Source organism: Chelonia mydas, chromosome 9 (genome assembly GCF_015237465.2).
Source record: "Chelonia mydas isolate rCheMyd1 chromosome 9, rCheMyd1.pri.v2, whole genome shotgun sequence".
In the NCBI taxonomy this organism is placed as follows: Eukaryota; Metazoa; Chordata; order Testudines; family Cheloniidae; genus Chelonia; species Chelonia mydas.
In genome coordinates, this window is record NC_057855.1 from 16,542,596 (window position 1) to 16,557,611 (window position 15,016).

A 15,016-nucleotide genomic window follows, 5' to 3' on the forward strand; every position below is an offset into this window, starting at 1 on the left:
TACAATCTAGATGGATGGCTAAGGACTGTATGATACAAATATTTTAAAGATGTTTGTTGTGGACAAAGGTGGGTATAGCTGGGAGATACTGAACAAAGGGAGATTTAGGTTGAATGTCAGGAAAAATGGCCTAATGGTGCAGGCTATTAGAATAACTTTATTTTCCTTGGAAGACTGTTCCATGGAAAGTAAAGTTGTCCTATCATTGGTATAATTTAAAGTTTATAATATAAACCATAGGGAAAAAATCTGCATTGACAAGACCAGGAATGCAGTAATGTAGGTGTTTTCCATCTCTGCTTTCTATAACTCTGTGAAAATATCTGGACACTGATTAAAAGTATAATATATTATTTTAAATTATTTTTTCCAGAACAAGTGGGACTTCCTGCAATGGCATCATCAGTCAGTGCCTCAGTAATTAAATCTCCATCAGACCCTTCACATGCCTCTATTCCACCACCTCCTCTTTTGCTTCCAGCAGCTGCCACAAGGAGTAACATCACATCAATGCCTAATAGCATTCCTAGCCTAGAAAACAAACCTCCACAGGCTATTGTTAAACCACAGATCCTGACCCATGTTATTGAGGGCTTTGTGATTCAGGAGGGTTTAGAGCCATTTCCTGTAAGTGTAAAAGTTAAAAGCTATTAATATATGTTTTAAAAGGCAAACAAATCTGGTTCAGTTATTTGTGGCTATTACATAGATAAGTTCTTTGTATTCTGAATAACTTTTCAGAATTTTGGGATTGACCCTCTTTTCCTTCTGTTTTATAGCCAATTTGTTACAGCACTTTTACAGCATATTTTATATCTGCATATTTACATGTATTACAGCATATGTGAATCAGGTTTATCTTAAGTGCATAGTTCGAATTCATGCTACTTTTTTCGTCCAGCTGTATAATTGAATGGCAGGTTACTAGTTTTTAATAGAACCATAGCAGAGAATTTTTCTGGGGGAGCGGGAAAGAGGGCTATTTAAAAGTATATATGTTTTTGTGAGAACATGTATATAGTGAGATGAAATAGTTTTAGTAATATTGTTTATAATATTTAGTTTTATTTTTATCCATCTTATAGAAAAATTACTTGATGTAGATATCTGAGATGGTGCTCTGCATATACTATGATTTTGGTGTTAAGATGTGTTGGACAAACTTTGATCCCATTAAAGTCACTGACAAAACACTGACAGGAGTTGGCCCTGTAAGAGCAGATTGTTGCTAACCACTGGAAACTTTTAAAGCCAGAAATGGCCAGTTCCAGACTACTGGGTCTGTAGTTTTGAAAAGTGTGATGTCTTCTGCATTGCTGATCACTTTACTGGATAACTCTCATGGACTCATTCACCTTCCTCATCTCCTTTTGCTTACTATAGCGTCTTCCTGTGTTAAGTCTAGTTTTGATTGTAAGATCCATAGGGCAGGAACCTGTCCTTTTATTTGTCTATAAAATGATGTGTGCATGAGTGGCACTATGTATCATAACAATGAACAGGATAAAGAATGCAAACACTGTTGTAGTGGCTCAACTACAAGTGCTAAATACCATGTGCCATTTTCTTCTAATTGTTGTTTCATACTGCTCTGCTTTTATTATAACAGGTAAGTCGTTCATCTCTGCTGGTTGAGCAACCTGCGAAGAAAAGGCTCCTAATGGAGGGTCAGGTCATGAGTGTTGTGTGTGTTGAGTCAGAGCTGCAGAACAATACAAAACATGCAGAGAACTCCTCAGACACAGAGATAGAGGACATAATTACAGAAGGTTTGTAGATTTAATTTAATACACATTATTCCAGTCGATGCTATGGCATAGTCTGTGCAGTCTGTACATCTGTACTGTTTCTCTATCTTAGATCCTTTCGACACTTTTGATGATGTTTGAAACCATTTTCAAACAGTTATAGCCAAACACAAATTGTAATGGTGTTCAGTGTGGATGCACACTGTTTTAAGAAACTATGCAGTTGACTTACCTAAGTAGTATAGCATAGCTTGGGCTAGCACAGTTCTCAAAAAAGAGACCATGCTGACAGTAGCTCCATTGTAAAACAGTTACAGAAAGTTTTGTTAGAACCCTGGTTTTCAAACATTTTTTTAACATGGATTATTTTAGTACTATGGTTCATAGATTCAAAGGCCAGACGGGACCACTGTGATCATCTAGTCTGATCTTCATAACACAAGCCATAGAACTTCCACAAAATAAGCTCTATTTGAATTAGAGCATATCTTTTAAAAAAACATTCTCCATCACTGGCAAATTTTAAATCAAGAATGAATCTACTACAACCCTGGCTAACTTACTCCGATGATTAATAACCAGTCTGAATTTCCACTCTGAATTTGTATAGCTTCCACTTCCCACCATTGGATCCTGTTACACCTTATGTCTTCTACACTGAGGATCCCATTATCAAATATTTGTTGCCCATGGTAGGTATTTGTAGCCTGTGATTAAGTCAGCCTTGAGCCTTCTCTTTGTTAGATTCCAGGTGTTCAGTCTATTTAGTTTATCACTGACGCATGATTTCCAATCCTTTAACCAATCTTGTTGCTCTTCTCTGAACCCTCTCCAATTTATCAAAATCCTGTGTTCAAACCTTAGTATGGATAGCATCATAGATCATAGAGAAGAAATTTAGACCTCCTAGTCCAGGCCCCAGTCAATGGTGAATTATTCTCCACCTTACATTTTCTAATATATTTTCAGTCTAATTTTAAAGTCCCAAATTCCATCATCTCCTCTGGGGGTCTCTTCCACAGACTAATACAGCTGACGCTGTCAGGAAGTTGGTTTTGGTACTATGATTTTCTTAATTTTCCACCTCAGCTTCTAGTTTATACCTCCTTGTACCATAATTCCTTTCTGTTCTTCAAATATCCATATATTGTTAGCTTGTCCTCTCCCCTGATCCAAATGAGTTGTTCGTTATCCAAGCTGTACCATATGTACATCTTTTTCTAATCTTTCCTCATAAGGGCCTCAGAGACCTCTATAGCAATTGGAATTGTTCACGTCTGCGGTTCTCCCACTAGTGAAACTGATATAGAAGTGATGGGAAAACATACTGTATTTATAGTATATCTCAATGACAAACAAGCTCAGAATTCAACCTATTTAATTATTAACTTCTGGAACATAGTTTTTACTATCATGGTTTGCCACTGCTTAAGAGAGAAGAATTGCAGGTTTTTGGGGAGGGAAAAAGCATAGTGTTTCTTACGGTTCTGAAGCTAAGAGGAATATTTGTTGATGTTGACATAATAGAAAATTTAATCACTATTGGATTTTTATTTAAAGCTGAGTTTCAGGTCACCGCTCAAACGCTATTTGGGGCCAGATGCCTTGAGGTTCAAATGGATGTAAATTCTCATCTTAGTAGTTCATTTCAGTAACACATTGGAACAGACACACATCGATAACTTATTTATCTTGGAAACACTTTATTGAAATGGGATATAGTAGTTTGCAGTCCTGTTGCAAGTCAAAACATGTGAGATGATAGCTAAAAATTAAATACAAAATTAATTTTAAGCTTCCAGTTCAGGGTTTTCTGACTTGTTTTAGTCTGAGAGATCACAACTGCTGGTATGGCTCATAAAAGTCCTCCAAAACCTTTTTTGCATTTTGCAAGGACAACCTTAACTTAGTAATTTCCTGATGTTTGAGGATTTCACTTTGAAACTGTAACACTCTTTTAATGCAGTTTTTTAAATTACATTTCCTACATATTTTAAAATGAAAAAACACAGCAATTTCACCATGTTCAGCTATTTGGTAGTCATCAGTGGAACATTCTGTACTCTATAATGTGTACAACCAATGAGATTTGAGCCCATGGCCTTTCCGTATCGCATGTAGGCAAGATTCTTCAGAGCCCTGTCTTTTTCCCTGAGAAAGCTACTTAACTCCTTGGCTTGCATGTTGCTTAACATTTGAGGGATATGGAGTATGGTAAAGGAAAAGATGATAACTGACAGAATATTTTACAAAATATTTTAGAACTATCTATCATTGTTTTATTGTCTTCATAATTGTGAATGATGCCGATGTCTCTCAGTGAGAGCTGCCATTTTACTGATTCTTCCGGCAGGAAGTACAGTCTGATGACATGAACAGCATAAGAGAGGCAGGAGGCTTTCAAAGTTGTTATATGTGTGGTAAGTTCTGTTACTTGTGACTTTTTTTGTTAATTTAACAATACTATATACAATACCTTTCTAGACTAATAAATGACAAAACTTACCTTGCAACAGCTTTGTAAATCTCCTACCTCATGTTTGTGTGTGGAGCACTCTACTTCTTGATTTATATTAAGCTATTAGACTATCAAGATGGCAATTGCCTGACTCATTGGTAATTACTAATTTTTTACTTCATGTGAGATATTTTAAAAATATTAAGGACTTTTACTTTCTTTTGGTGTATGCTTTAGAGTATTTGCAGTTTCAGTGGAGTAATTAGCAAGTCATCTTAAATTTGGTAGTTCCACTGAATACTGTTTCATTTTTCACAGGACCCTCCAGTGTTCTTTGTGTACTAACAAATAAGTAAGGCTAAGATTTTGTCACGGATATTTTTAGTAAAAGGTCACGGGCAAAAAAGAAAAATTTATGGAAGTCGTGACCTGTCCATGATTTTACTAAAAATATCCAGGACAAAATGGGAATCTGTGGGTCCCCACACCGCCTGAAGTAAGGCAGCTGCACAGGGGCTAGGAGCCGCCAGCAGCAGCTGAGGGCTGTGAGGTACCCCTGCCACCTCAGCTCCAGGGGGCCGCCGCTGCCTGTGGGGGTCAGGAGCTCTGGGGTGCTCCCACCGCCATCTCAGCTGGGAGCTGCAGGGTACCCCCACCACTCGCAGCTCCAGAGGCTTGCTGCGCCAGGAGCTCAGGGGGTTTCTCCAACCCCGCATGGAGCATGGGGGTTCCCCCCACCACCTGTGGCAGCAAGAGCTGTGGGGCTGCCTGACCGCTGAAGTCACAGAGGTCACTGGAAGTCATGGATTCCATGACTAAATCGTAGCCTTAACCATAAGCATTTGTTCCTGAGCAGATTTCAGGCAGACAGTTTATCTATTTTACAGCACTGTTCAAACATTTTCATTGTAGTTATTATTTCTTACGGTTTGTTGTTGTATCATAAACATTCTACAGTTATTCAGTTGATGAGTCAGAAAACGTTTACCCAGCACTGAGAGCCATTCACAAACACCAAGATCAAATAATTTAATCCCTTTTCCTATCATTCAACAGTTAAGCTGTGGGTAAAAGGAAGAAGTGCTTCATATGCAAAAGAACAGTTTCTTTTTTACCCATTTTCCCGGCAGTCTTCTAAGGGTCTTCTTCTTTTTGCAGGTAGCATGATCTAGGTTGAATTGTATCAGTATATTCCTTTTTCCCGTAGGAAGAGAGATTGATTTTAAGGGTACATTTGTGTGGTTTTCATTACTTCAGTTGCAAAGTTGATGAGATGCATTTTCCAGTTTTTAATCAGATGAGATTGAGGTCCTTTCTCCATTGTTACTGCAGTTGTAATACTGTATGAGTTTATAAAACTGGTATATAACATGGTAATATTTTCATTCTTAAAATGAGTTTAGCTTTAATAATATATTAGGATTCTGGGACCTCAAAGTTTTTTTCCCACATTAATCTATTCAGCATTGTTTGATTTCTTCTTGTTGAAATAGTGCTTTCCAGTTTGCTATCCTATTGACAATGTAGCAGAGTGAGCATTGGGCAAGATTCTCCATGAGTAAATATAACCCAGTCAGAATATTAAATGTTCAGATACCTGACCCTTGTGTTAAACTGCCATACCAGAGTCTTTGTTAGCTAGTATTAGAGTTCCATGAAGAGTCTAGAACCAAAAAATAGCAACCATAGTTGCAAACAAAGTGGAAATTTTGTGTCACTAAATATGAATGAAAAGGGACAAAGAGCAAGAAGTAAGATGTATTCAGTGAATTGCCTAATTTTGGGGGGGGGAATAGCTAAATAACGGGGGGGGGGGCAGAAACTAAAACAAAAAAACTTGTCTTTATATGTTCACTTGCATTTTAAAATGAATTTGTTTTGAACATGCTTGCACCCGTTTTGTAAGCAGTTGAGCTTTACTCACATGAGTGCGTGCAGAATATAAATGTTAAATTTGCTCTCTTGATCATTAGCACCAGTAGTGTTATATTTCAATAATTGTGCATGAGGATAACTTGTCTGAGGCCAGGGGTCAGATTGGGGAGTGGGGGGAAAAAGCTGGTGGTACTCTTTCCGGCTCCACCCAGGTAAGATGCTGCTCATAGTAGATTGTGCAGATGGTCAAAATATGACCAGGCATGCTATCTGTGCTTCTTGGTCTTGGCTCCTCTTCAGTGGGACTTGGAAACACCCATTTGCACAGCACAACACATGATCTACTGTGCTTCTCAGGCTTATTTTCCCCTCAATGAAGCTTGTGTGCCCTGCTGGGCTTCCTGAGCTTGGCTCCCCCTTGAGGGGCTCGGAGGCTCTGCTGAGCTCCTCTTTGGTTGGGAAGAAGTGGCACCAAAATAAACTGTCAAAATAGATTGTTCAGCTACCCATAATATGATCAGCCCCTCTCCTTTCCTTTCTTACATGCTCTGAAGTTAACAACAATGTGACATTTAGAATATTCTCACTGGCATCCAAGTTAGCATCTGTTGATATGAATGGGGCAGACCGCACCTCTAAAAGCTGTTTCCAGTTCTCCAGAAGCAGGCAGATGTCACTGCATCATTAAGTATGTCTGCACTACGAGGACTACAGTAACACAGCTGCAGCAACACGTGGTACAGCAATGGAAGGGATTTTTTCATCACTTAAGTAAACGCACCCCCTTGAGAGGCAGTAGCTGGGTCGACCTAGCAGTGTCTACAGCATGACAGGTCCTCATCTTTGGCAGTTGCTTCCCTCCTGGTTCCAGCAGAATCTGGATTTGTTAACTTTCCAGGCACGATATATAGTCTGATTTCTCTTATAATATTTTGGGGAATTAAGTTTCCTAGGTGAGAGGGCAGGAGGCTGAAGGATAATTTCTATGGGTTATATGATATGGTTGGGTACAATGCCTTAAGTTTTCTTGTGTGTCAGTAAATTGGAAAATTTGCTGTTGAAATTAATCAGAGTATAGTACTGAAAAATATTTAGTGGCTCTGACCACTTCCTTTGTAACCAGGACCATGCATTCACATATAATTATATCACTGAGTGTGGTGATCAGTGTGCATTACTGACTATGGAGATAAAATATGTGAAGTAATATTATTAAAACAGTAAATGAAGTATATTTTATATAAGAGGGGAACACTGCTTAATACAGGAGAGGACAGGATTCCCTGAACCACTTGGCAGAGCACAAAGACAATCAAAGGAGCCTGACAAAGATTTGATCACACATGTCACTACAATATGCAATCTGAAAAGGAAAAATAAACTAAACATAGGCAATACATCTTACAGTAGCCTAATATTTCTAGGAATCCTGGCTTGGGCATGGCCTGTGTGGCTTAGAAAGGAAAATATCTCAATAATATTAATTTCCTTTCTATAGGCTTATTCTCTTCTTAAATTGCTATCTGTTCCACAGATTAGATTCAGTGCTTCAGTGGCTTCTCCAACCCTCCTCCTGATTATAAGAGTTATTCTTATCCATTCGTGGAAGAGAAATAGTACTGTGTAATGTTGTGACATATTACAGCTAAGTGACAGAGCTTGAATTTTGAATATGGATTGTCAAATGCTCACAGTGAACTGTTTGTGATCAGTCTGTGGGGGGGGCGGGGGCAGGGGCAAGGTTGATTACATTTGAGGACATTACCTGTTCATGGAAGTATGCAAATGAAACAAAACAAAAGAGGCTAAATTCATTAGATAAATTAACACTTCACTCTAGTCAAACAATGATTTGTATAATCTACTGGTTTGGCATCAGTTGTCTGTTTACCTTCTTAAAGGCATTCAGTTAAATGTGTTGATATTGATATTTGAATTTTAGTTTAAGTACCTCCTTAAGAGATGAGAAATTAAATGGCATCATGTTTAAATCATTCAAACTGACTTCTTGTGTGTGTGTCACTCCTTCCTTTAGAGGGACTAGATGAAATGGAAAATGATCTCCTGAAGTGTGAGTTTTGTGGAAAAATGGGATATGCTAATAAGTTCCTACGGTCAAAGCGATTCTGCTCCATGTCCTGTGCCAAAAGGTATTCTGCATTATTATTATTAATGGATGTATATTTATTAATCAGGATATAACACTAAATTGTATATTGCCCTGAAAAATAGTTAAACTACCCATGCTAAATAACAAACAGGGTCTTTGCCCCAAAGATTTTACAATCTACAGTGATGAGGGAATACAGTGTAATATACTAAAAAGCAATTCAGAAAACAGAGTGATGTGTTCTGGCATAGCTGAAATGCTGCACAGAATAGGTAGGGCTTTAGATCTTTATTAGACTGAGTGGGAATAGTCTTTACTTACATACATAAAAGAGAAATAAAAAATGTAATGAGCAAGTATAGTTAAGTTGATGTTTTCTAAAGTTGCTCTGATGCTCCAAATAAACCAAGCTGTACAGCAGTTACCTGTTTACTTAATTAACAAAGTAACAGGTGGTTTCAGGTCCTTCTGTGGTCTGATTATATTTGACTTTGTTTTTTAAAAAAATCAAACTTTTATTTGTGAGCTCTTTAGTCAGTGCTGCTGGGGTAGAAATTTAATATTGAAGTCTACAGATACACCATTAACTTAATTAACTAGAGATATTAATCTTTTAGTGGTCTTTTGCTGTAGAAGTTTTACCTTGTGTTTTTTGCTTGTTTGAATGTTTAAAATCAGTTTTAATTTAGAATGAAAAAGTAAGCTAAATTCATTTTACTGTCAGTTTTCATAGAACTGCTTTCATTAATTCCAGAGCATAGAGAGGAAAGCATGATTTATCCACTGACCATTCTAAAACAGAAAAGTATGTGTCATTTTTCTCTAATTTGATCTTCTTTTGAAATTGTTGAAGACTGAATGAGATCATTATGAGTAAAAAAGTCAGACAGTTTCTGTCACAAATTGGTTGAGTAAATAGATAGAATCTATTAAACTCAAGGCTAGACATAGGTACCATAGATCCAAGGAGAGATGAGATTTGGTGACTCTGCTTTTCCTAGGTGCATCGGAGCTGATGTTGGTGATCACACTAGAACTTAAACTCTTTTTGATTTCTGGTGAATTCAGGATTCCAGACACTGAGGTATCTAAATAGGGTTGCCAGGTGTCCGGCTTTAGACTGGAACGCCCCGGTCGAAAAGGGACCCTGGCAACTCCGGTCAGCACTGCCGACCGGGCCATTAAAAGTCCGGTCAGCGGTGCTAAGACAGGCTAATCCCTTCCTGTGCTGGCACCACGCTGCACACCGGAAGCAGCCAGCAGGTCTAGCTCCGAGGTGGGGAGGCCACGGGGCTCCGCGCACTGCTCTTGCCCCAAGCACCAGCTCCGCACTCCCATTGGCCAGGAACTCAGCCAATGGGAGCTGTGGGGGTACGGTGCCTGTGGGCGAGAGCAGTGCATGGAGCCTCCTGGCTCCCCCACCCAGGAACCAGACCTGCTGGCCACTTCCAGGGCACAGCACAGAGCCAGGACAGGCAGGGAGCCTGCCTTAGCCCCACTGCGCTGCTGACGGGGAGCCACCCAAGGTAAGCCCAACCCCCTGCCCTAGCCCTGAGTTCTGCCAAACCTGGAGCCCCCTCCTGCACCCCAAACCCCTCATCCCCAGAGCCTGCACCCCCAGCCAGAGCCCTCACACACCCCCTGCACCCCAACCCCTTGCCCCAGCCTTGATCCCCCTCCAACCCTCTGAACCGCTCAATCGCAGCCTAGAGCACCCTCCTGTATCCACCAAATCCCTCATCCCCAGAGGCCACACCCCCAGCTGGAGCCCTCACACCGCCTGCGCCCCTGTCCCAGCCCAGAGCCCCCTCCCACACTCCGAACCTCTCAGCCACAGCATGGAGCAACCTCCTGCACCCCAAATCCCTCATCCCTGGCTCCACACCAAAGCCTGCACCCCCAGCGGGAGACCTCACCCTCAACGCCCCCACTCCCCAACCTCCTGCCTCAGCCCGGAGCCCCCTCCCACACCCTGAACCCCTCATTTCTGGCCCCACCCTGGAACCCACACCGTCAGTCCAGAGCCCTCACCTGCTCCCGCATCCCAACCTCCTGCCACAGCCTGGTGAAAATGAGTGAGGGTGGGGAGCACGAGCAACAGAGGGAAGTGGGGGATTGAGTGACTGGGGGCGGGGCCTCAGAGAAGGGGTGGGACAAGGGTGTTCGGTTTTATGCGAGCTGAAAGTTGGCAACCCTACATCTAAAGAACATGAGATTGTTGGATTAGAAAATATAGGACCAGATTCTCAGTACATGTGAATCAACGTAGCTCAACTGAAATCAATGAGGCTGCATGGATTACACTGTCTGAGAATCTGACCCATAATGTAGGGAACAATCCTTCACTTATAAGGGAAATGTTAGATGATCTTAAATATCTTCCATTTATAACTACAGATATTACAATACTGCAGGATTTTTTTGCATGATGCTAAGAATTTAAACTGCTTTTTGTGTAGAGAGCATTAAGAATTTAATGAAAATACTCAGAATTAAATTTTCCAGTTAGTGATTGTTTTTTAATAGTTGAGCTGAAAGTAGAAAAGTCCATTCCCCGTTATTTACCTGCCTTCTGAAGCAATGGAACAAGGGTGAACCCTTTAGGCTAAATTGAGAACTTGGTTTATTAACCAAATTAAATGAGTTCACAAATGTGATGTGGCAGGAAAAATGTTCCATGCACTTTTTGGGCTGTGTACACAGAGGAACAAGGAAGTAATGGACACTCTGAGCATCACATTACCAAAATGATACAGTATTGATAAATTTGAGAGAAATGAGAGAAGAGCAACAAAAATTAAGGAGCTGGACCAGAATGATTAATGATGAAATATTAAAAGAGCTAAACATGTATAGCTTGGCTAACTAACCCATGACTACGAAGATAATAGAACTGTTACAGATATTTGAAGGCCAAAGAGTCAGACAAGTCATTTGATGTTCTTCAAGGGGGCATAGTTAGGGACCATAAGATCAAAGTAAAACAGAAAACTTGAATGTCAAGGGAAATAGCCTGACCAAGTGGTTTGTTGGTCTGTGGAATAGTCTCCCAAGGTGGTCTGAATGAAGCCCCAGTATTTGAGCTACTTAAAAATAGATTGAATAAAGCACTGGAATATGTACTGTAGGGAATAGTCCTACACTGGGTGGGAGATTGAAATTAGACATGGGAAAAATCTATCATTCTATTTAGATTCTGATAAAAGGTTCATATGAACATGCACAAAAAGCTTCTGAGGTGAGCCCCACTAAGCTTTTGCCAGTGAGGAAAAACAAAATTTTAGCAGAAAGGTCTCCTTCTGAAATTACTTGTGCAGATACCCATTGTTAGGAGTGCCTTGCTTTGTCTTACAAGCCATAGAATCATTTCAGTAGAAAAAAAACTAAGGGGCACACGTACCCCAGACTTTCTGGAAATACAGCGATATGGGTAAAAGGCCCTGCTTCCTAATCATCCATCCCTCTGTTCCTTTTTCTGCCATCAGGGGTTGCCATGTGACCTCCACCTCTCTCTTGTGTCAGTTTAGATCATACTACTATCCTTGGTGTCTGCGTGAGGAGCATACACACTATAACTCTACAGTCTGTCTGGGCTTTTATGTCCCAAGCCAGAGGCAATGGAATATGGAGGAATATTTGTCAACCTCTTGATTCCGCTGACCTCAGATAATGCCTCATGATGAGGAGGCTCCAAAGCCTTCTGCTCCTCACCCTAGTGATCTGAGCAGTTGTGGCTGTCTGTTCTTGTTGTTAAGGATCACAGATGTATCCTTATTTGGACAAGTGGTTCATAAGAATTCTGTCAGATCAGGTGTGAGTCACATCAGCAAGATAACATGCTTCAACCCTTTTGGAATGAGGATACATGTAAAAAAGTCTGTATTGAGTCCAGCTCCAATGCTACAATGTATAGGAGCTTCTTTGGATTCCAGAAGGATCCCTGCTTGTCTGGTTCAAGGCTGATTCTACAAAAGGCAGTTGTATTAGAACTTCCCAGTAAGCATCTGTTTACAGTGGTGGGACTGATGGCTTCACGCACTTTCATAATGCCATTTATGAGACTTCTTATGCATCTGCTTTAGGGGTTTGGCTAAATTTTCTTTACAATCTAGTCATTCATAGTCTGCATAGAACAGAGGTTGGAAAGTTTATTTTGAAATCCAGAAAGCATTTCACTAGGCATTGTTATACTTCGAAGTGGAAATGTTTAAAGGAGTAGTCAAGTCCTGAAAATGTTGATCCTGCTAATTGACCAATCACAGTTACTTTTGGTTACCCTCTCTTTATGAGAAAGATGGTATGATTTCTGTCTAAGGAACATCTGGCAGTCATTTAAGTTTACCATGCACCTATGGGTTACTATACAAAGGGGTGAGAAGAGACTGAAAAACTGTTTAAGGGGCTGTCACACTTGTATTTATTAATTTTTAACTGTAGAAGTCTTCAGGATTTCAGTCTGATCCGACCAACTCTTTTGTGTACTGATAAATTGAGCTATTTTTAAAAGGGGGGGGGGAGGAACCACAAACATTTAATCAATTTCTTTGCCATTTTTCATCAAAATTTGAACTATTTTGACCAGCTCTGCTGATAAGTGACTGCTTTCGCCATTATCCTTTGAAGCTTGCATTTTTATTGCCATTACTTTGGCTATAAGACTCAATAAATCCATGCCCTTGTGGCTGATCCTTCTTTATGCCACCTTACAGGAAATTTCATCCCAAACCATTTATTTAGTTTGTAACCTTTAATTTCCTAGAACTTGTGATTTATGATGAGAGGCCAGATTCAGAATCCATTGGTTAGATGTTACAAGGATGCTGTGTATCTCTTTTTAAATTTAGATACATATAAACCTTTCTGTAAGTCACTTAATTTGTTCGTGGCATTGGTGAGGAAACCTAAAGTCTCTGTTGAAGTTTAGAAATCATCAAAATGGATCAAGTTATGTATTCAGATTTGTTGTGTTCCGGTGCCAGAATGACTTAGGACTTGTCTTCACTGCCGTTAATTTGAGTTATAACTCGAGTATTTCCCATCCACGCGCAAACACAAAACTCCTTAATTCAAGTGTGGTGCTGCTTTTCACTTGAATTGGCTGGCTCATCAGGGGTTCCTGCTAGAGCTCAAGTTAGGACAACAGCTGCTAATATGACCATTCTGGAGCTAGTTTGAGTCCATACTGCACTTCAGTGTCACTAGTCCTCAGTGGCATCCCATAATTTCCTCCAGTGCCCAGAAAAAATAGACATGTTCTCCCACAATTCTTTGGGAAAGAAGTCACAGAGCAGCTCAGCTTTTTGCAGTGCAAAGAACCATAGGATATGCCTCTACAAATCTTAGTGCAACACATGAATGAGTGCAATTCTAATATGGACACAACAACTTGAGATTAATTTTGCAGTCTGGCTACTCTTATTCAAGCTAAACTAATTCAAGAGAAGCAACTTGAGAGTCTAATTCATTTACCTCCACAGGAAAGACACACCTTAAAGTCAATGTTTTCATTAGAGCCCATTTCACTGGAAGAATGGCAGCTACTGGTCTTTGGCTAAACTAACGTCATTTGTGAAAATTGGCAAGGCTGCCCTTTGAAGTTCAGTTCATGCTTTTACAAAGAATTGTCTCTATTTGGCGACAAGGTTGGATATTCATGTGAGGGGACCAGTGCTTTTGTCTCTGTTCATGTAGTACCATGTAGCCCTTGTCCTGAGGATCCTCTGTTGGCTCCAGAATAGGGCTCTGTGGAGCTGGTTTCATGAGAGGGGTGAAAAAAAAAGTATATTTCATAATAGTAACAGAAGTTCTCCAATTATATTACCTCTGCCACTCCATACTAGACCCAGACATTTTCCCTCCACCTTCAGAATTTGTGTTAGGCTCTTCTGAATTGAGAGAAACAGAAGGACAGTTAGCGGGCAGGACCTTTCAAACCAAAGGCGGTGTCAGCTGGAGCCCCAGTGTAGACAGTGATTGTCTGTACTGGGGCTTCTTCCACTTGTGTTAATCTTATAAATTTCCCAGTGTAGACAAGATTTACCTGCCAGAACATCTCTGGGTGGGAAATGCACTGAGCACTGGTGATTTTTGCTACTGCTGGTTATGGTTTGATAATCTGTGAAGTAAGTTTGTGGCTCCTACAGTGTGGCTCTGCAGAGAAAATATATTGGAGATCTTCAGTTACTGGTAAGTAACCTTGTCCTATTATTTTTGGTCATAATCTGTCAAGGCATGATCTGTGTGTGCCACCTGTTCAAAATATTTTGTTTATTAATATGGCCAAATTCTGATAAGGAAGGGAAAAGTGGTGTAGTTATCCCCAAAATGTACACACTGCAAAAATCAGTGCTCGTGTGTGCCTGTAATCTGTATAATAGCAATTATATGTACAGGCTCAATAGGCATTCTGCCCCTACTAAAAATTAAGAATAATCTGCATAATGGGTACTGCTGGCTCAGGGAGTACACCAGTATTAGCATGCAGGCCAAGCGCTATTACAGCTCCCCAACTTTTCTAGGGAAACAGGATTGGAACAAACATGTTCCACCAAGCAGACTACATTTCCATAGGAAGCATAAAATGTTGTTTATATTGATTTAAAAAAAAATTCTACTGAGTTATCAGTACACTCTTGAATATATTTTGTTTCTTTAGGCACAACGTAAGTTGCACTAAAAAATTTGGGCTGTTTACATCAGACAAGAACAGTCGTTGGAATCGGAAGTCAGATAGCCAAAGTCTTGGACGACGTGCGCGTCGACCAAGTGGCTCTGATGGGGCATCACGAGAGCATTTCCTTAGACAGGTCTGTGGAATACTTGCTT

General features: G+C 40.2%; 1 protein-coding gene across 14 annotated transcripts in view; it reads left to right on the forward strand.

Annotated features, from left to right (window-relative positions):
- Nucleotides 1-15,016, forward strand: part of PHC3 (polyhomeotic homolog 3) — a 103,773-nt gene that overhangs the window by 76,565 nt on the left and 12,192 nt on the right. For 12 of the 14 annotated variants that reach the window (XM_037908387.2, XM_037908385.2, XM_037908384.2 and 9 more), the window contains 4 exons: nt 374-627; nt 1,610-1,769; nt 8,117-8,231; nt 14,847-14,997. In XM_037908387.2, the coding sequence (XP_037764315.1) occupies nt 374-627; nt 1,610-1,769; nt 8,117-8,231; nt 14,847-14,997 (680 nt within the window). Of the gene's footprint in view, nt 1-373; nt 628-1,609; nt 1,770-2,358; nt 2,441-8,116; nt 8,232-9,192; nt 9,276-14,846; nt 14,998-15,016 lie in introns of those variants that run through there. The other 2 variants (XM_037908390.2, XM_043522920.1) reach the window with 2 other exon arrangements.